The sequence below is a fragment of the Phasianus colchicus genome, chromosome 1 (genome assembly GCF_987193195.1).
Source record: "Phasianus colchicus chromosome 1, bPhaCol1.hap1.1, whole genome shotgun sequence".
Classification (NCBI taxonomy): domain Eukaryota; kingdom Metazoa; phylum Chordata; class Aves; order Galliformes; family Phasianidae; genus Phasianus; species Phasianus colchicus.
Window position 1 is genome coordinate 34,231,805 of NC_143436.1, and position 21,351 is coordinate 34,253,155.

At 41.1% G+C, this 21,351-nt stretch overlaps 1 protein-coding gene across 3 annotated transcripts in view; it reads left to right on the top strand.

Annotated features, from left to right (window-relative positions):
* SRGAP1 (SLIT-ROBO Rho GTPase activating protein 1) overlaps nt 1-21,351 on the top strand; it is a 139,118-nt gene that overhangs the window by 55,784 nt on the left and 61,983 nt on the right. For 2 of the 3 annotated variants that reach the window (XM_031589527.2, XM_031589528.2), the window contains exons 2-3: nt 11,730-11,925; nt 14,478-14,640. In XM_031589527.2, the coding sequence (XP_031445387.2) occupies nt 11,730-11,925; nt 14,478-14,640 (359 nt within the window). Of the gene's footprint in view, nt 1-6,198; nt 6,358-11,729; nt 11,926-14,477; nt 14,641-21,351 lie in introns of all 3 variants that reach the window. The other variant, XM_090138322.1, reaches the window with a different exon arrangement.

Consider the following 21,351-nt stretch of genomic DNA (forward strand, 5'->3'; position numbering starts at 1 on the left):
CTCTGCCCACGCCGCGTCTGCAAGGAGGGGGCTTATGGGCAGGGGCCAGTGCAGCAGTGACAGCAGGCTCTGCAGCTCTGGCATGCTGCTCATGGCTGGGTCTCTGTCCCATTTGGTTCACTGGAGTAGATAAGGCCTCATGCAGTGAGGAGGATGTACTCGGGCATATTATTAGCATTGGATTTGGGCAGAATGTTTTAAAATTAGTACTGAAGGCATCACAGCAGCATAGCTGTCTCGGTGAAGAAAGGGAGCATCATGGACATGTCACAGCAAAAAGGCACAAAATTACTGTTTTAGGTAAAAAGTGCTCGGTGTGTTAAATTTACAATTCTTAGGAGTTTAATGTGTAAAAGATGAAGGAGCAGTGGTGAAAGTATTTTGCTATGTGTTAGACAGGTTGAACTGAAAAGGAATGTAGGTAGCAACCTTACACATGGAATACGAGTTGCAATTTTCCTCTTGTCCTTAACTGGGTGGTGACTTCACCTTGGGACTTAAAAAGCTGTCACTGAAAGTCATGGCTGGGTCAAACGTGTGGTCTGATTTGCAGCATGCAGTGGGGCATATGTCATACTAAAAATGTTTTACTGACCTCTCAAAGATGTGCCACGCATGAGAAATCACTTCCAGAGGATGCAGAGAGGGCATTTTCTGTAGTTATTAATTCCTAAGCCTTATCACGGTGATAGTAATCAAAGTACAGGAGAGGCCGTGCACAGCGCGCTGATGGATTTGCAGATAGCAATGTTGGGTTTCATGGCTTTCCTGGTCGTTTGCTGCTCAGGAATTCCTGCCTCTCTGCTACCAGCGTGACACTCATTTTAAGAGCTATGTCACCTGCCAGAGGCTCAGGATAATTTTTTTTTGTTGTTCAAAAATGACACATCTCTCAACATTTAATTTATACAAAGTGCCATCGGACGTTTTTCTTGTCAGCTGTCCACCTGAGATATTAAGAAGGAGGGGTTCAATTGCTGTAGAGTTTAACAGAACAAAATGATGGTCCGTGCAGTGGGGAGGTTTCTGTTCTCCCTGTGGGTGAAGGACATGTCAGCTCCAAGCCTGGTGCCACTGCAGGAGCTGTCGGTGACGGATGGCGCGGTGCTGTGGCGATGCAGGCCTGTCTGCAGCTGTGCAGGAGCCAAGACAGAGCTTTCACCACCTACCTGATAAAGGTCATACAGGTTTTCATTACCGTTCTGCTCTTGACAGTCCAATACAGGATCTTTTTCTCTTCATTATTTGCCTGCATCCTGAAAACTTTAGGAGAACCTTCTAAAGGAGATGCTACTGCAAGTACTGAGTATCTTTTGTGTTTATGGTGTAGACTCCACAGCAAGAGCATACATGCACTGCGTGTTGAAGCAGAGTTGTCTTGAGTTATTTCCAGGGTAACTGAGAACTTGCTTTCACTACAAATCTCATTTTTTCTTCTGCAATTGGATATTATTGTGAAAAGTCATTGTAATTATGACTTTAATCAGTTTTACATATTTTTTTCCCATCTAAATCTAATTAGAGAATTAGTGAACTGAAGCAATAAAATGACTTCTGAGCTCTGGAGAGGGGTGGAAAAAGGGAAAAAGAGGACCTAAATCTGTCAAGTTGAGATAATAAAGCAGCGTCAGACAGGATGCAAGGGTTCCCCAGCGCTTTGTCAGCTCCTGCCTGCTCACAGTGCTGTCTCTAAAGTGCAAATTAAAAAAAAAAAAAAGAGAGACCGCAGTGTCTTCTGTCTGCCTTACAGTTTCCTCATGTGGGAAAGAAAAGATGATACAGAAGTCTTCCAGGGCAAGAATGAGACTGTTTAACAGAAGTGCTTGCCTGCATTTTAGTGACAAGTTGATGATGGTGATCCCAAGGTATGTAAAATTTGCATGTTGTACCATCAATTTTAAGACTACCAGCTGCTGCTCCTTTTTTTCTTCCTTTCTTGCCATTTGTGGCTCTTGCCTGACCAGTGTATCGCTTACCTCAGAAGTGCCCTTCAGATGGCAGCAGCCCCCAGCACAGTGCCAAGAGCCTCCATGGCCGTTTGGTCAATGATAGGGCTGTAAGCCTCGAAACACCTGCAGAGGTGGGATGCCAAGCCTAGAAATTTAAGTGAAATGAGACTAGTTTGGAAATTGCTTGTTAAGATTAGCTTATTGACTTCTTTTCACTCCTGAGCTCATTTTACCTTGTCAGAGGATCAATAATAGGTTGTTATATTTGTTGTTTCGTTATGCAGGTAGTTAGCTTTATAAACAGGATCATGTGCATTATGAAACTTCTTAATTATGTTCTCAAGATCGTTTTGGCTTTAAAAATAAGTGGCAAAACACAATCAAGGAGAAATTCTTACAGTAGTTTTAAAAAAGTAAATATTATGCGTTCTTCATTAAAATAGTCAGAGAGTGATTTGATAAGCTGAGAATCCACAAAAGTAAGGAGGTCTTTTTTTGAAAGATCCAGGTGAGCTGAAATACATGCATAGAGATACATGGTACGCATACAGAAAGGTAAAAGCCGCCAGCAGTTTGTCTGTAAAGAGCAGGGGAATTGATTGCCATCCAGAAAATATTGCCTTGTAGTCTGTGAACCGCACACACTGATTTAAGAGCAGTAAGATCACCCAGCCTGTACAGAATGGTATTTTTGTTCAGAAGTGTTTTCTGCCAGTCCCTGAAGCAGACTCATTCATCTGTAAGGATGAGTTTTATCTCCAAGTCCCAGTCCCGTTGAATTGATGCTGATGTGCCAAGATGATGTTCTGGTGATTGTTATGAATTGTCAGGGGCTATGGATAGAGTTTCCTGTTGTCTCTGACAGGTTTAATGTAGGAATCGGTTTGGTTAATTTCTGCAAAATTCAGATCAGACTTTCCAAAAAATTCCAGTCTGCTCCTGCCAAGCCTGGCGGGGAACTTGGAATTCATTCTTCAATGTAAACTTCTGCTGGAAACTAAACTTTGCTGTAGCTACCCGCTTTTGGTATTGTTTTGAAAGAGCTGACCTGTAGTGGCAATGACTTAAGTAGTTTGAGCTGCACCTTCCTTCCTTGTCCTTGGTCTGACAATACCTTTGGAGAACAGCTGAGAAAATCTTTCATTTCTCCCTATGGCTTATTTGTTCTGTCTGCAGAGGCAGTACTGAGGCATGATGACCTGGAAGGTTTGTGTAGCCAGGATGTAAGAGGGGAAAAATATACTGCCTCCTTTGACAGCAGTATGCGTGTTAGGTGAGCCTGAGCTTCGGCCTTGAGTTCAAGCGGAGAGTTAGGTAGTAACTCAGCATGTGTAAAGTTAGTGGCAAATCTGTACTGATTTCAGGGAGATCAAAATTTCTTTTAAAAGTCTCAATCTTTTGCTGACATTAATTTTCTGGGAGACATAAATTTCACCATCAGTCAATGCTAGAACTGCTTTTAAAGGTCTAGGAATAGAGAGGTTCTTTTGTCTGCTTTATGAAGTGGTAAAGCTGGAATAACATTTCTCCAGGTGCTAGTTAAAATGTAGAATTTACAGTCTAATTTACAATCTAAACACAGAAGAAGCGTGTAACAAGAAAATAGCATAATGTGTATGATGAATGAATTCTGTTTGAATAGATAAAAAACACTCTGTGTTCTGTAAGGAGAGAGTTTTCTGTACGGAAGAAATAAGCAGAAAGAAGGATTCATTTCATCTGCTGTGATCAGAGCAATCGCAGCAGCCTATAATAACTAAATTAAATAGTAGACCTATAGAAATCTGTGGCCAGGAAGGGGTATGGTTGTGGGTTTTTTTTCTCTTGTAGAGTGCTCTTGTCAACCCAGCATTCCAGACGTTGCTGCAAAGAATTACTCAAAGGAGAGTCATGAATGATTTTTCTGTTCTGCTGACAGATACCTCATTGGTAAGAAAAGAAAGATTTGGGCTTACTGAGTTTTTTTTAATATTCTTCTGTGCCCAGAGTTTAGATCTGCAGGAAAAGGCTGATAATATCTGTAACAAGCATTAAAAAACCTGAACAGTGGAAACCCTATGGAAGCATCAAAATGAGTTGTCACACAGACCTTGACAGTTTAGATGCCCTAAATGGGCTTTTGGACACCTACTGCATGATACCCTTGGCAGACAGAGATGCCCACAGACTCCTTTTCTATCCCTCACTCACTTTTTTTTCTTTCCTTTGTGAGGTTCTAGGCCTTTGTCATGAATGCCCTGGTTGGGGCAGTGTCTGGTTCGTTCAGTTCTTCTGAAATGTGTTTTGTGGTTGTTTGATGTGGGTTCTTCCCTCTCCTTTAGTGTGCCCATTGTTTGCAGAGCTGATGGATTTGTCTGGAGGTGGAGGGCACCCACTGCCTGCGTCACCGTGCAGCCTGAGGGAGGCTGCTGCAGGTCCCTACTGCAGATCTTCCAGGCACAGGTGGTGTCCTGTGCTTTGGTTTTTTTTCTGATTGGCAGTGTTCTGGGATGAGCTGGCCTTTTACTGTTGAGCAAAAGGAAATCCTCTCTCCTCTGAGTGGAGTCACAGGATTTTTCCTTAGTCCCAACTGGCAAAACAAGGATGAGGAAGTTGACCTATGCTGTCCTCAGGTGTAGGTAGGAAGCATGGCCGATGCCTTGCCATGATGCTCGGAAGCAGACAATGCAGAAGCAGCAGCACTTGGGAGGTGGTGCAGGCAACCTGCCTGCCCAAACCCACGGCCGCTTGGCAGCAGCACCATGGCAGAAGCACCCAGCCAAGTTATGAGCTGGCGAGCTGCCCTCCATTCAGGCTTGGACTGCAGGCAGCCAAGTGACCAACAGCTGTGGCTGTGAATAGCAGGAGGGCATTATTCCAAGAACAACACAATGAAAATCTTCTTCAGCTATGTCTAGAGGTTTTTGTGGCTCTTCCAGAGATGTGTCTGAAGGTAGCTGGAAGGTGGAAGGTGCCTGAGTGTAGCCATCCCTTTTGAACCCCATCCACTGGGATTCCCCAGTTACTGGCTGAGAGCATGATGCTGCTCCATCTGTGGCTGCAGTAAGCAGGACTAGGGCAGTATTTGCTTGAACACATTGTTTGAAGTTTTCAGTTACAGCAAGGAGAGAATCTGTTAATTCTCTGCTCTTTGTTTCTACTGTGATAGCCAAACAGAGCTGTAAGCATTGTCTGCATGGTGGAAATGTTTTCTATGGCAGCATTTCTGCTAATGACCAATCAACGGCTGATCTTTGAGCTGAGGTGCTCAAATAAATTAGTTGTACAGATATCAACAGGGTCTTCAGATCCCTAACCCTTTGTGCAGCCCTCCAGATGCCAGTCATGGTTCTCACTCCCATTCCATATCCACAGGCTCCTACAGCCTGGAAACGTGTGCTAGGAAGCAGCCTCAGCCACATCCCCAAAATCCTCAAGCAAACAAAAAACCTGAAATGGATTTTTCTGGGAAATGACACACAGCCAAACAACAAATTTATAATTGGGGTTTGCGTTGGAGTGGTTTCATTTTAAGCGCATAAGCCATATGCTGAATGTCCTAAGTGAAATCAGCTAGGGAGTGGAAGAAAATCCCCAAAAATTCTGCCTTCAGAAGCTCCAGGTTGTCACCATCTATGCAGCCACATTTCTTATATGCATGTAGAAGACAGGGAAGTGATTATCACTCATCTGTTGGAGAAAGTTAACATTGTGGAATAGACTTATGATCTATTTGAAGGCATTTCTGCAGCAACCTGAGAGAGCCTGACTCCAGCACCTCTCAGCTGTCAGACAGTTGGGATTTCCTGGCTTTGGAAGCGCTTGTGGTCCTAGAAAATGGAGCTGGAACAGAGCATGAGCCAGACTCCCTGCCAACCACACTGCTTCTCCCATGATTTATCATAGAAACACTTTGACAGATTTCTAGTTATGGCTCTGAGAAATAAAAGCTTGTCCGACACTAGTACCTTTAGGCGTCTTATCTTCTGGAGAAGTATCAGCAGCTGGGCCAGAAGAGGCACCATAGGGCTCATACCTCTTACAATCTTTATCTTCTTATCTGCTGAGAGGCAGGATAACATCTCAGGCTGATCGTAGGGGTGACTTAATCCTAACTGTGTGTGTGGGAGCTTCCCTGGGCCTTTTGGTGGTTGCTGCTGCTCCTTCTCTGCTGACACTGTACCTGACCAGCTGGAGCTAAGTACTTTCTGAGAATATCTAAACATGGGAAAAACTGGCTCTGTAAACCAAGTTATCTGTGCTTTCACAGGGATAAGGAATGTGTGCACTGATGCAGCTGTTGGCCAGCTGTGTTCAGCTAAACCAAAGCTCTGCTCATCTCAATAGAGAAGCCAAAGGCAGATCCTCACAAAGACAGAAGATGATGATGAATTGGGAAGGTTGATCCCTTGAGGAAGGAAATCAACAGGTAGCTAGTGATAAGACAAGGGGGAATGGTTTTAAACTGAAAGAGGGGGGATTTAAATTAGATGTTGGAGTTTTTCACAGAGAGAGTCGTGAGGTGCCGGCACAGACAGCCCAGAGAGATTGCGGATGCCCTATTTAAAGGTGCTCAAAGTCAGGTTCGGTGGGGCCCTGGGCAGTCTGATCCACTACCTGTAGTGGCTGGCAGCCCCGCCTGTGGCAGGGGGTTGGACCTTTCTGATCCTTGAGGTCCCTTCCAACCCAAGCCATTCTGTAATTCTATGTAGTGTCCCAGCTTCAACCAAAAAACTTAGACATGAGCCAGTCTTTTATGAAGTAACGGAGGCATAGTGAGAATCATGTAAGATTGTGTCTGTAAGGAGGAACTACTAAATGAATAAGGCATCGGTATCTCCTTAATTACAAAAACATGCCAGTCATTAGATAATACCTAGACTGAATTTAAGCTCTGAATCTTTTCCTATGAAATACAGTCTGGATCGCATAAACATAAGAATGAGAAATATGTGTGTCAGTAACTCAGTGGTGTAAAAAAATAGAAGAGTTGTAGTGGAGTGGAAATAGAAAGTCTAAAACGCTATCAAAAAGTACCTCGAGCCTTCTGATGAGACACTGAGTGTTTTCAAGCTAATGTAAAATGTGTTTTTTTGTGAGGGGGATATTTGAAAAAGGTGGGTAGGAGATACAGCTTTCTTTGAAGTTACCAAGTGGCTGCAGACCTGCACACAAACATGCCTTGTGAGAACATATTTGTACTCTTCAATAATTTTGATAAGCTTCTTGCTTTTATCACCATTAGCAGGATGGGCTCTTTGCATCGTTATCCAGTGATACTGCTGGATGGATGTATCTGTGTGTTGTAATCACAACTTCAGTGTGCCAAGGCAGCAGATGAGAGGCTTGCAGACCCAAGGAGCAAACCAGGGTCCAGTTCATGCAGCATTTTACAGGGTTTTGAGCAAACAGCAAAAACCATGCTTGTGTTGTTCCACAAGCACTGAAGTTATTTCCACCTAGATAGAGTTAGAAGGGAGTTGAGGATGGCAGGCTGTAGCAACTTATAGGGTATTTGAGTGAAAAGCAGCCATATAACAGTGCTGTGAAGGGTTCATTAGAGTCGTTTGGGTTGAGAGTTTGGTAGTGAGGGTTTGCAGTGCTCTGGAAGGTCTCTGAGAGTGGTGTGGCTGGAGCCTGCTTGATGCTGTGGGCAGTGAGCACCACCTGTGAGGAACATGGGTGTTCTAGTGGGTTGTGAGGCAATTGGGTAGTCTTCATAGGAAGTGCTAAAATAACACTGTTTTGATTTAGAATTCGTGTCAAATTTTACAGTCAGAAAATGCTGTGTATCTATGAGATGTACAGCTTCTTGCCTTCTGAGGTCAGGAGAGGGATATCCACAGCTTTCCAGGATGCTTGATGGAGCATGGTGGTAGGGTGTTCATGGAGATAAAAGTGATGAGTTGTGTTCCCTGCTGGTGTGTGGCCAGCATGGTCACCATGTGTCTCATCATCATGTATTTCACTGCGGGTGCCTTCAGATGGGTCACTGGCTGCATCTTACTGTGGTGCTGTGTAAGTCATTATAATGCTGCACTGTGTAGAAGAGGCAACTTTGATGAGTGTATTTCTGATTATCATTTGGAAGTTGTCAGTAGTTCAGTTTCATCTACTCCTTACACCTCTCATAACAGCTCTAATCTTGTCTGCTTTTGTTCTCTGTAGTGCAACGCTTTAATGTCTTGTCAGAAGAAAATATGCTAAAGGTTAAAGCAGTATCTTAAAGGCTACGACAAACACAATCAATTTTTTTCTTAAAGCTTTAATTCTAGGAAACACTATCGAGTTGAGCATAAATTTGAAATGAGTTTTAATATGAAAATCTTTAGAACAAAAGTTTACACAGAGGTTATTGATTTAATTACAGTTGCATTAACCACTTCCTGGTTTTGGTCATGTGTTCAAGTCAAGTGGGTTTTTTCCACTTGATGTGAGTTCAGTCTGTTGAAGCTGCATTGTAAATGGGTGGGATTCCCTTTGGTTGGCCAGAAAAGCAGTGATTACGACTGAAAATTGCTGTGCAGAGAATGCGAAGGTGTTAATTTGTCCACAGTTTGAACGTGTGCGTTCCTGGCACAGAACGCCCTGACAGTCATTTTACATCAGCCACCCCACAGAGCAGAGCAGGCCAATGTCATTGTGCCTTACAGCTGGTGTCAGTTCGACTTTTAATTTAAATGTGCCTGCAATACTGAGCAAGGACAGGCAGTCTTCTGTTGCCTGCTGCACCTGCCTGTGCCTCTATAGAGGTTGGGCTTACTGGTTTTTACTTGGCAACATCTCAGTGTATTGGATGGTGATTTCTTTGAATATAGTGCAATAGTATTCCACGCAGCACTTTGCAGCTCTAGGAAAGTCACACATGCGGGTTTGTTAAGGGCAATAGCATTGCCTTGGTGAATTTTTCCATAACAGGAGGAGATGGACAGGCTGTGCTCCTTAGTAGTAATTGTCCAGTTACTTGGGATTTTTTGATGCGCAGCCATCAGGCTGGCTGGCTGTTGTGCCAGTGTTTGTTAGGTTTTCTTTCCTTTTTTTTTTTTTTTTTAATCCACGGTTGTCTCTTATCAGAAAGTGAAAATCACAACATTTGCTGATCTGATTTCTTATTCATTGCCATCTCCCCAGCCTAGCAGCGTGGCATCACACACATTATTACTAAAAGTAGAATTCAAAGGAGCAGGAGCAGAAGGACACGAAGGGCTAGGAGGAGAATTGTTGTACCACAGTCTCTTCTGAACAGATCGTGGTCTTCTGGCTCAAACAGAACATGCATCTCCCCTTTCTCTCCTTGTTGCAGATGAGAGGCATAGCTATGGGACTGACAGTCTTCTTCCTTGCTGAGATCCAACCAGCCAGGAATTGTGAGACATCCTTCATGAAGCTGCTGTCCCCCATCACTAGCTTACTGCCTTGCATAGAGCTTGGAGCCCACCAGCCCCCGTCAACATACAATGGTCATGCTTCAGTTTTGACTTTGAGCATACAAGCTTGAAGGAAGCCACTGTCATGTAGTTTTCTTACATTGAATCTGTCATCCCATGTTCATTGTTTCTTGCATCTCTGTTCGTGTATTCCTTTTCCTACATTCTTTCTTCTTCTTGTTGCTATGGTAAAAGCTTGCCTAAAAAGGAAGAATTATAACAGCAAGATCCACTGACCTACAAAATAATGAGAAGGTAGCTGCTCCATACAGAGTTCTGGTTTTAAAGTCACTAGTGGAAAATCTCCGATGGGAATGGGAGATGACCAGAGTACAGGGGTAATGTACGTGGATTTGGACTGAGTCAAAACTCATGCTTCTGATCAGTGAATCTGTACAACCAATTTCCTTTAAGAAGGAATTATCTGTGATGATAATGTCCACAAAGTAGTGGACATTCAAGAAAATAAGCTTTTTTAAAAATCATTTCTGTTAATAACCTTCCAGCTTCAGTGTGCTTTTCTCCTCTGCATGCATGAATGTCATTGATAGGGTGTTGTATTACAGTGGCTCAGCCTTGCTGGAGGCATGGTCCTTTTCTGATGAGCTGATTTTAAATGAAATGAAAACCAAAACATGAATTCTTTGGTTCACCTACCAGAGTATAAAAATGGATGGTCTCATTAATGATTAACACAGCAGATGGTAGCTCAAAGGAGGTTTGGAGGAAAACACTGCAGTATCTGTCTCCTCGAGTAAGTATGTTGACTTAACAGCTTTCTGTGCTCATCCTACCTTATTTCGGTATACACATTTGAATCCCAGCAGACTGGATCTCTGCTGTTAGACCTGCTTTAAGATGAGTGAAGATACATTAGTTCCTAGTTGCCTCAGATAAGCTTTTGCAGTTTTATTGTTGCTTACTGGTTTGCAGTTCCCTGTGATGTTAGTGGTGGTTTTCAGAAATTTTTTTCTACTTCAGTCCAATGAGGCATCTAAGATTTCTGATGTCTTTTCACCCACAGCGTGGATTAAATCAGTAGAACATGAGGAGGCAGCTTAAGCACGTGAGGAAACAGCTTCAGATTGAGTCAGGGCAGATTTCAGCTGGATGTTAGGAAGAATTTCTATGTGAAGAGAGTGCTTATGCTTTGGAAAAAGCTGCCCAGGGAAGTGGTAGAGTCACCATCCCTGGAGGTATTCAAGAGATGTGCAGATGTAGCACTAAGAGATGTGGTTTGGAGATGTAGCACTAAGAGATTTGGTTTGGTAGTGTTAGGTGATGGTTGGGTTTGATAATCTTTATGGTCTTTTCCAACCTCAGTGATTGTGTGATGAAATAAACATCCACAACTTCATGAACATCTCTTCTGATGCATTATTATCAATATATAATGCTAAACTGTATGTATATAAATAATGGCTGCAAAGTGTTTACTCCACAGTGTTGGATTCCAGTGTATATGGGCAAATTCTAAAACTCTAATGAACCAGCCTTTCAAAAGAGGTAGAGGGATATTTTTAGACTGCGATTTTCCAGAATGTGATTATCAGCTTAGCACTGAAGAAATAGAAGTGTTAAAAAAAAAAAAAAAAAGACCTAAATAAAGACACGTAGTAACCGTACATATGGCAAACAGTACAGAGGCTTTTCCCTGTTACTCCAGATGCTCTCTATAAGCATACATTCTCTTCTAAATGGACTAATTTTGTTTTATATTAATAAATATACCACAGTGCCTGAAACTTTTTACACATTTTCAGATAGCTGTTTCTAAATACAACTGCACTTCTTGCTCTAAGCTCACTATAGCATATTGGTGAATAATACACCAGTTCTCCCTCTGGTGTAGATGGGCAGCTGTGGAAGCTCATCTGTGCACAGTTATGGTGGATAATGCCTCCAGAATTTATTGCAGTTATTTCCATGGTGTGCATGGTGATATGAGCTGGCATGGTCCACCTGGCAGTAAGCTGATTGCAGCCCAAAGGGTGCACGCTTAGCCTGACATTTTTGGGGATAGCAGAAGGAGCTGCTGCTCAAACAGTTGAACATCACCCCCCCCCACAAGCAGATAGCTCCGAGCCAGATGTCTTGTTAATGCCAGAGGCTGGGAGAGGAAATGGGAGGCAGATCTGCTCATAGCAGCCCAGCAGACTGACAGCGGGTGGGAGGACACTGTGGCCTGATGATACATGTGTCATGGCAGAAATGAGAGTTATCTTGGCTGCATCCCACCTCAAGACCTGAAATTCAGGTCCAGCTGGTGTATCTGCAGAGGCTGAAGTTGTCCGGAGTGTTTGTAATTTTGATTCATAACGCTCAGTTCTCATTTACTTTCACTGACTTGAGTGGCATGTGCTTCTTTTATTAGAGATCCGAGCTCAACTCATAGAGCAGCAGAAATGCCTGGAGCAGCAGACTGAAATGAGAGTGCAGCTTCTTCAGGATCTGCAGGACTTCTTCCGGAAGAAGTCGGAAATAGAGATGGAGTATTCCCGAAACCTGGAAAAATTGGCAGAGAGGTTCATGGCAAAAACAAGAAGTACAAAAGACCATCAGCAGTACAAGTAAGATTTTTTTTCCTCCCCACCTCTGTGTCAGCCTCTGGAGGGTAATTGGAGAGCTACTCCACTCCTTGCTTCTGCTGGTTTTGAGTACTGTTAGGCAGGAGCCAGGTCCAAAGGCATATTAAAAATTCTCATCCCTGCTTGGCAGCATAGCAGTTCTCATTTCAGCTGAAGGTAACTGGTCACCAGAATACTGTTGTGTTGATTTGGACCATTGCAGTTATTCATGTAAATTTCATAGAACATTTTTCAATTTTTTAAAAGGTATATTGAAGAAATATTTCTCACCTACCACACTGAATTTAAACCATTCGAAATGCAGTTGGTATCCGGAAGAGAAGCAGAGCCCCAGAAGTGCTTGAAAATTGTATGCTGATCTGTTGCAGTGTGATTGACAGATTTTAAAAGAGTCTAAATAGGTCAGTCAATATTATAAAAGCAACAACAGCAACAACAACAACAAAAAAATGGCCACAAATATTGGCAAAAAGACATTGAGAGAGAAAGCTATTTTGATTTGCTGTTGCATGTGAACTTCTCATACCTCTTTGCCAATCTTACTCCTGGACCAGGATGTGAATGTTATGTCTTGCTTGCAATTTAATATATCCCTTTGATGGCATAGTAACTTGGGACAAAAAGGAAGTGGTTAGGTAGTATTTGTCAAAAAGTGTTTACAGCGTGTTTTAGAAAGTGTTTCCAATGCATTATTTGCTAGCATGGTATCATCTGGTTATTTTCCTGAGTTGAGCTGATTAATGAATGCATCTGCCTGGCTCTCTTTTGCTTAGGGATATAACCCAAAATTTTGTGTTTGGATTTTTCTCCACTATCCAGCTAGTACTGTGCTGTAGACACAGACATTTTTGTTTGGGGACAACAATCTCCAAACACATTGAACACAGAAAAGATTAATCGAAATACAGCGCACAGAATTCGAAGAACAGTGCTATATATTTCTAAAAATTCTGTTAAATGACTCAGTAGTTCTGTGAAACAGCCCAGACTGTTACATAGCTTGTGTCAAGATCCTTCTGCTTTGTGCATACAAACATCTTTTCTCATTCTTAAACATGTCTAAATCCAGAATAGCCACTGTGCGTGGGTATCATGACTGTAGTCCTGTCTTCATCTCCGCTGTGCAGCTGTCTGGTTATTTTGAGAACTGATTGTAGCAAAAGTGGCTTAAGCTGGTGGTCTCCTTGCTGTTCTCACCATTCCCTCCCAGAACAGGCAGGAAGGTGAAAGTACTTTCCTGTGGGAAGTTGGGATCCTGTGGGATTACCTTTGGGACACGGAGAAACAGTGCAGACCAAGTAATGTCAGTGAGGCCCTTCAGGGATGCTTAGCTGGCTGAGCTAAGTGAGAAGACCCTGAATCTTATTGCTATGAGTACCTGTGTTAAGATGTACAGACAAAATGGAGAAGTTTCCTGAACATGCTTCTGATTCACAGCTAATCAGTGCTCACTGAATGATTAAGAAAAGGCTTTTGTCTGTTAGTCATTCATTGTTGCTTTCATTCTGGAGGTAAAAGCTAAAGCTGGACAAGCAGATGAGGAATTAAAGACGCATTGTTAACTGTGGCAGTAGTTAATTATTAGAATAATTTACCAAGAGCTGAAGGAGTTTCTCCCTCAATTCATTGCCTCCCCTGACTATGTTATCTCCATGTGCCTGATCCTTTATTACTATATGAGAATCCCTATGCAAGAAAAAAGAAAAAGCAGTGATCTTCTAGGCCTCATAGATGAAGACAAACTTAAAGCTTAAGTAAAATGATAAGGCAAATTTTACAAATAGGTTTTTGTTGTCTGTGAAACAGTTGTTGAATTACACTATTTGTGTTAAAGAAATGAGAAGCTGTTTGTGATTTCACTATCTGCAACATTAATCACTTGGGCCTATAGAACAAAATTCTGTAAAGGAAGTTCAGAACTGGATCATTGGGGAAAATATCTGTACTTCTCTTGGCCCTGTAGTTGAACTGTCTTTGGCAGTAGCAGTGTGTTCATGAATGCTGTGGATTTATGAATGCTGATCACAGAATATATATGTATATATGCTTGTGAAATTTCATTGTGATTTTATAACAGTTATACAAATCCGTTACTGTGAAATAGCTACAACTTTTCTCATGAAGGATTTGGAATGCACCTGCAGTCCTTATTTATTTCTAATGTAAAAAAAAATAATCACTGTTATTCTCAGCAGCAATCTTTATTAATTTTGCATATTTACGTGCACACAGTCTGTAAGCAATTGAAGCTTTGTGACAGGATTTTTAGACTGTTGGCTGTCTTGCAGTGTTCTAAATTTTTGCACTTTTTTGGTATTTTTGTATCCATGCCTTATGGGATTTGTGAAATTTGTCTTAAAAGAATCATCTGAAGCTTGCCTGATCTGAGTTACTCCAAGAATGGATAGGCTGAGTTTTCAGAAGTAGTCATTTTTACATAACAAGTTATGAGTATAAATGCCAGGGGGGTGATTGTGATACTTAAGTAACTTTTCGATTTCTGTACATAACACATATGTATCTCTCCTCCTTAGGAAAGATCAGAACCTCTTATCACCAGTGAATTGCTGGTATTTACTCCTGAACCAAGTGAGAAGAGAAAGCAAAGACCATGCAACGTTGAGCGATATCTACCTAAACAACGTCATCATGCGCTTCATGCAGATAAGCGAAGATTCCACCAGGATGTTCAAGAAGGTAAAGCCTCTTCTGCAGTGGGGACCCTCAGATGCATGTGGAAGGCAAATGTGTCTTAATCAGTAGCATCTGAAGAGAAGGTTCAGCACATGTAGCATAAAATGTGTTGTAGCACGCATAAATTCTTCATGACAGTTCTCATGGAGCAAGTCCTTAGTGCTGAAGTGCTTGGAAACCTGCTGTATATGCTGCTGACCTTAAGAACTAAATTGCAAATATCTAAGAGGCAAGGAAAAAAGCCTGTTCTTTCAAAAATACATTTGTCTCTCCATGCAGAAAGGAAATAGTTTTCACTTAGGACTTCCAAAATAGCCATGCTGAATTAATGAATTATTTGTAAAAATGGTATTTCATTGTAACTCTGTCATCAGAGAAACTGTGATTCAAGCCAAATTCAGGGTGTGCCTTGCAGCTCTGCCTTGGCATAAATATTCTAGCATATACAGTGACTCTCCTGAAGGACTTTCCTTTCTTTCCCAAAGTGAGGTATGAAAACGCACTTCTGATAACATAACTACTTCTATTAGGACATTAAGCATTATATCTGTATGTTTGTCATTGTACATATCCATTGCATGTTTTTCATAGCCATATAATGTATGAGGGCTGCTCCAAAAGTAGTGTCTCTTATTTTACTAAGTTGGCCTGTGGCATAAGAGGCAGATGGTTGTGGTACAGCAGTGGAGGTTGAACCTTCCCACCAATATCCCATTACATGTTGTTGCCATGCGACAGATGGTAGTAGAAGGGCAGTCTGGCAAAATGGCATCTGACATGGAAGTGTACACAAAGCAAAGGGTTTTCCACATTTCCTTCATGTGGAAAAAATGGCACCTGTTGACATTCACCAAAGCTTGCTGAATGTTTCTGGAGACCAAACAGTGGATATGAACACAGGGTGGTGCATTTCAGCAGTGGCATCAGCCACAGTGGATCACCTCCTCTGGTACAGATTTTTACAAATGTGCAGACTCTTGTTCATCACCGGTGAAAATGCACACCTAATGGTGGTGACTGTCAAAAAACAGAGTTTTGCAGCTGAAAATTTGCTTTATCAAGTAGTATAGTGTTCTTTGTATCTGTTGTAGTTTCCATGGAAATAAACAAGAGACATTACTTTTGGAGTGACCTACATGTATATTTCTCTTTAAGGTGTCTTAGCTTGAGATCTATATAATTTATTTGCAGTCTTCATTGTTACTAGGTTCTGAAATAAAAATACAATATAAATGCATATCCAGCAGTCACAGTTGTGATGTTTGTAGGCAAAGTCATATTTAGTACAAGAAAGAGTTCCAAGAATTTTACAGAATATAAAGTATGTGACTAAACAATAGTATGTCTAGCAGGGAGTAATCATCATAGAATAATAGAATGGCTTGGGTTGGAAGAGACCTCCAGGATCATAAAGCTCCAACCCCACCCGCCACAGTCAGGACCACCAACCTCCACATTTAATACTAGATCAGGCTGCCCAGGTCCCCATCCAACCTGGCCTTGAACACCTCCAGGGACGGGGCATCCACAACCTCTCTGGGCAGCCTGTGCCAGCACCTCACCACTCTCTCTGTAAAGAACTTCCCCCTGACATCCGACCTAAATCTTCCCTCCTGCAACTTAAAACCATTTCCCCTTGTCCTGCTATTATCTACCCATTCAAGGAGTTGAGACAGGTTAACAGGTAATAGGTTAATACATTCAAAACAGGATACTCTTCACAATACCCTACTGTAATCTAGACAGATAACAATAGAGTGGGAGGAATGATTTAGAGAATGCATAGGTTGTAGTTGATGGAAAAGATCTAAAAACATGACTCAATTTTATTGGTGTGCATTAAAACCTGTATCAGTAATAGGATCAAAATTTCTAGTTCTTTCTAGTGGTTTGTTAACTTGGGTCTATGTAAAGCTGTAGTTCACAAACCAGTAAGTTTACTAATAAGGGAGATCATTGTGGAAGTTGAAAAGATGATGGAAAAGCGATGTGGAAATGTTCCAGTACAATCTGTGTGGAGATGTATCAGACTTGATTGAAACAGTAGAAATTTTTCAGTAATGAATTTGGAATGAATGGCTTTTCAGTTGCTTATGTTGCTCAGAAATATCTATTTTGCTATATGTGCGTTACTAGGTTAGCCCATAGTTGAGGGTCTCGGGCGCTAGAAATCTTGCTTTTGCTTTCCTTCTCTCCAGATGTGTTGAACACATAACACTTCAGATTTTCTCATTGTAGCATACTTCTTGGAGAAGACCAAGGAGCTTTTCTTTCATTTTTGTTCCTAATATGAATCTTCTGCAGGGGAAAGAAAAGAAATCGAATATGCATACCCTGAAGCTCACCTTAGTGGAGCCCATATCCTAACCAGCCCTATCCTACCTTTCAGCAAGGTTTTCTATTTAACACACAGAGTGATACTGTTACATCAAAAAGCTATTAGACATTTTGGAGCACAGGCAGGGTGAGCTCCGCAAGGGATGTGTGAAGGGATGTGAGCAAGGCTCTGTGATGTGAGTGGGAAATGGTGGGCAGGAAGACACACAGCACCTCAGCATGATGTAAATGAGTTTTACAAGCATGCATCTTCAGTGTAGCAATGATTGTTCCAGTATTAATTTTGAGCACTTATTTTTAGGACTTTAGTCTGTCAGGAATTAGTACTTGTTGGAGAAATTGTTTTTTCCTCTGAGTGCTTGTGTAGACAATTCGGGCTGTAGTGCTTACTACAGAGTGCTAGTGAGGTGATTAATTTGCCCTTAGTTTCCAGGTGCAGATCTGATTAAAACTCTAATGCTGGTGAAGTTCCAGTTCTGAGTAAAAGTGAAAGCAAGTATGAAATGAGGTGAACCATGTTGAACAGAGAGAAAAACAAGACCAGTACGGGAAGTGGAGCTATTAGCAAATTGTCTTGTTTTATTCATGAAGAACATAAGCTGTCTACACTTAGATTTAGTTCAAATGGGCAGCTTCAACCATAATTTCTGTCTGATGGGAATGAGCTATGTGACTTAAGGTACCTCACATCTCAGGACTGCTTAGTTGATATCCACCAGGAACCAGAGAAAGATTGGTGCAAAATGCTCATATTCACCTGGCAGGCAGAGGTTGCAGGAGCAAACAGAAGATGCACTTAGACTGAGAAATGTGGCATCCAACACTTTTTCTCATTAAAATTACGTAATGAAAATATCAAACAATATCTTCATTTCCTGGCCATGCCTAGCAGTATTGTTTTGTTCCCTTTTCTGCTCATAACTGTTATGTGTAGCAGCTCCTTGCTCTAGTCCTTATGAAAAAAATGTGTATAGTACCCACTGTTGTTCTACATGAAATGTAGTCATGGGTGATGTCTCTGCCCCTTGGACTTTGTGCCTTGCCCTTGGCTTACTCTCTGTTCTTCCTTATCTGTACCTTATTGCTCCTCATTCTCATCGTTTTTAACATTTGACCTGATCTGGTGGAAAGACCCTTATAGGTTCTAACTTACATATTCCAATGGACCCAAAATAAATTGTTTTCCTGCAGTTGATTGTACATGGCTTTCCACTTAATGTTTAGACACTTGTTATTTTTGTTCTCCTGGGAGCAATTTGTCATTCTGTTTTACAGAGGTCAGGAACCAGTTTCTGTTTAAATCTACTAAATGGAGGACAAAGATAGGATCTAGTTCGGAGATACTAAGGCATCTACCTGATGATATTATGTCAGGTTTCTTACTACCAGGGAGGCACTTAAGCTCTTCTATTTTTCAGTTGCTCGCATATAAAAGCAGTGCAGATTGCTGTTCATTTCTGCCTTCTTGTTGCACATAAAATTGCAAACATAAAGTAGCAGAGTTCAGATCTTGCATGCTTGCACATCTCTTCAGGCAGATGGGGTAGATGGCCTCATGGGGACAATTAAAGAATAAAGCAATAAGGAAAAATGTCAAGCAGAAGGGAAAAGTATTATGCAGAACATTTCATGCAGCGATTCTGGTTACCCCAGCATTAATAATCAACTGTATAAACACACAGCCACAAAATCCTTAAGCAGATTTGTATATTTATAATTTATAAAAATGTATTTTCTTTGGACAGAAACCATAACAAGGCAAGATGAACATATCTTCCAGTGTTTACAGTAAAAGATGCTGGAGAAGCCAAGTACAATAAATATTTTAGTTCCATAATCTGACTATTAGCAGGGAATATGACTACCTGCCAAATCTGTTTGGAAGTTATGAAAATTGTGGTGTACGTAGAGACTTTTCACATCACTTTCTTAAAAGTTTAAAGGTTTAAAAGGATAGCAAAGCTATTTCTTTCTATAATCTGGGACAGAATGTTACTGTGACACAATAGCTGTGTCAGTGTCACAGCAGCTTACAGAAGCTTCTTTTAAACAAGGGTTTGTGTATCACTTCCCCCAGGGACCAGCAGCAGACTCATTTAAAAGGAATAGTCACAGAATATTTTCCCTAAATGATGTAACTGATAGTAGTACTGTGTGTGCTAAATACAGACAATATAGAGTTCCAGGAACAATTCCACTGCCTAAAGTTTCAGTAAAAAAACAGATGAGTAAAGATTGGGTTCCCAGTGGACAGAATGGACAGAAATTCCTTACAGTCTCCAGAGAAAGGGTATTAATGTGGACTAAAATTCTAAGCATATCACTTGTTATTCAATAAATACTAATCTTGAGAACATCAGTAGGACCACTAATAGGGTGAAAATTGAGCATATGCTGAAAGACTGGTTTAAGTACATTCAATTGTGTCTTTTGCACAGGCACGATCTATCCTACCAGTAATTCAGGTAGTTAAAAACAACAGCAAAACCAAAACCCAGAACTTTCACATTATGGCAATTTCTTCAAAATGTCTCTTCATGCTTTGAACCAGATTGGTTGCCAAGATATTTTTAACAGAAATTTGTATGGACTCTAACATTTTTATTACTGTCTATGTTCTTTTGGTTAATAGATGCTAATACATTTCCCTAGGACACAGTGAATAAAGAAGCATCTCAGTGATTGTTCCTCAGGTTTTAATGGCCTGATTAGAGCTATCAGCTTAACTCCAGAAAAATGTGTGTTGCATCTTACGTTCTGTCTGCCTACCCTGAGGAGAAGCTCCTAGACATGCTGAACTACTGTGGGGAATAGGCAGCATCAAGGAGAAATAGGAGAGCCATTAACCACTGAAAATAAATGCACTTCTTATCTGATGCTCTAACGCTCTGTATATCACACACTAAAAGCCATATTGCTTGCACTTGAGTCAGTATTTCTTGATTATAAATGTTAATGTAAAATGTGTTGGTTCTTGAAAATTAATCCTTTTTATGCTGCCAATGCTAACCAAATTTCCTGATTTTTATTGGACAATTCAGCATAATCTTTCATCAGAAAAAGACAGAAACTGACATAATATACACCAGTACTGAAGGCTGAGTCCCAGTTGAACTGATGGAAGGATGACTTATTTGTGATCATGTGGCATTGCTTTGTCTCCCTGATTTTTACTGGGTTTTCTGTTTGGTTGGTTTTTGTTGTTGTTTTTTAACAACAGAGTCTGAAAAAAAAAAAAAAACACCAAAGAAAATCTGCTTTTCTGTCTCACTTTCAAAAAAAAAAAAGATTTTGCACTGCCCAGTTAAATCATGAAGAATACTTAGAATCAACCTGGCTGTATTTAGGGCTTGAGCTGTCATCAGCTTTGAAGTGGTAGTGGCTCACCAACAGTTGGAAGGGATAAATTGCTCGGAGCAGGAGTTCATCCCTACTGGTTTTTTTCCCTTGTGAGTATGTTTCATTTAACAGTCTTAATGTCTATCATCTTGTAGGTTTTGTTCTTCTTTCTCCTAAAGTAATTTTAAAAATAGGCTGCTCATATTCAACACTACAGGAACAGCTTTCCAAGAAAAAACAGGTGGTCTCCACTTCTTGGATCTTTGAGGAGATGTGTAAGCTGTGTCAGAGCTGCACTGCTGACTTTTGAAAGCAGGGTGCCAATGTAAAGCAATGAAAAATGATTCAGAATTTTTGTTAAAGCTTTGACTGTGTTTCCCTACAGCGGCTTGTGAATCTGCAGTCTTTCTCCAATCCTTTACAATGCTCCACATGCAGGCTAGGCACTGTTATGCATATGAATTTTTGCCCTTAAGATTTGATGGAAATAACCTCATGTTTGCAAAGAAATTTAAGTAATAAGCCTTTTTTTTTTTTTAATTTTTAAGTTACTGCAATAGAAAAACATACATCTTGAAAAATACCAAACTTTTAGAAGTTTTAATAATAGGCGGAGTTTTACAGCAGACCTGCATAACTCAGTTTCAGAGCATTTATCTTACTGGACCTTGGTTACTACAGCTGATGCTGTTGAGAATAGAAGAATCTCTCAGAAGTATTTTTTAATTTTCTAAATGAGACAACAATGTGTATTTGCAGCCCAGAAAGCCAACTGTATCCTGGGTTGCTGTCAGTGCCCTGCCCATCAAGGGTGGGGGGGTGACCGGATTCACAAATCCCCCCAGTTAGATTAAGGTAGAACAATACTCAAGGTCCAAACACAATCATCAATTTTGATGTAAATCTCTGTACTACAATTATCTAAAAAGTATTGACACTCTTACAATTATATCTGTCTACTGTGAAGCTGCATCAGAAGAGGGATGGCCAGCATGTTGAGGGAGGTGATTGTCCCTCTCTGCGTTTGTGAGGCCTCAC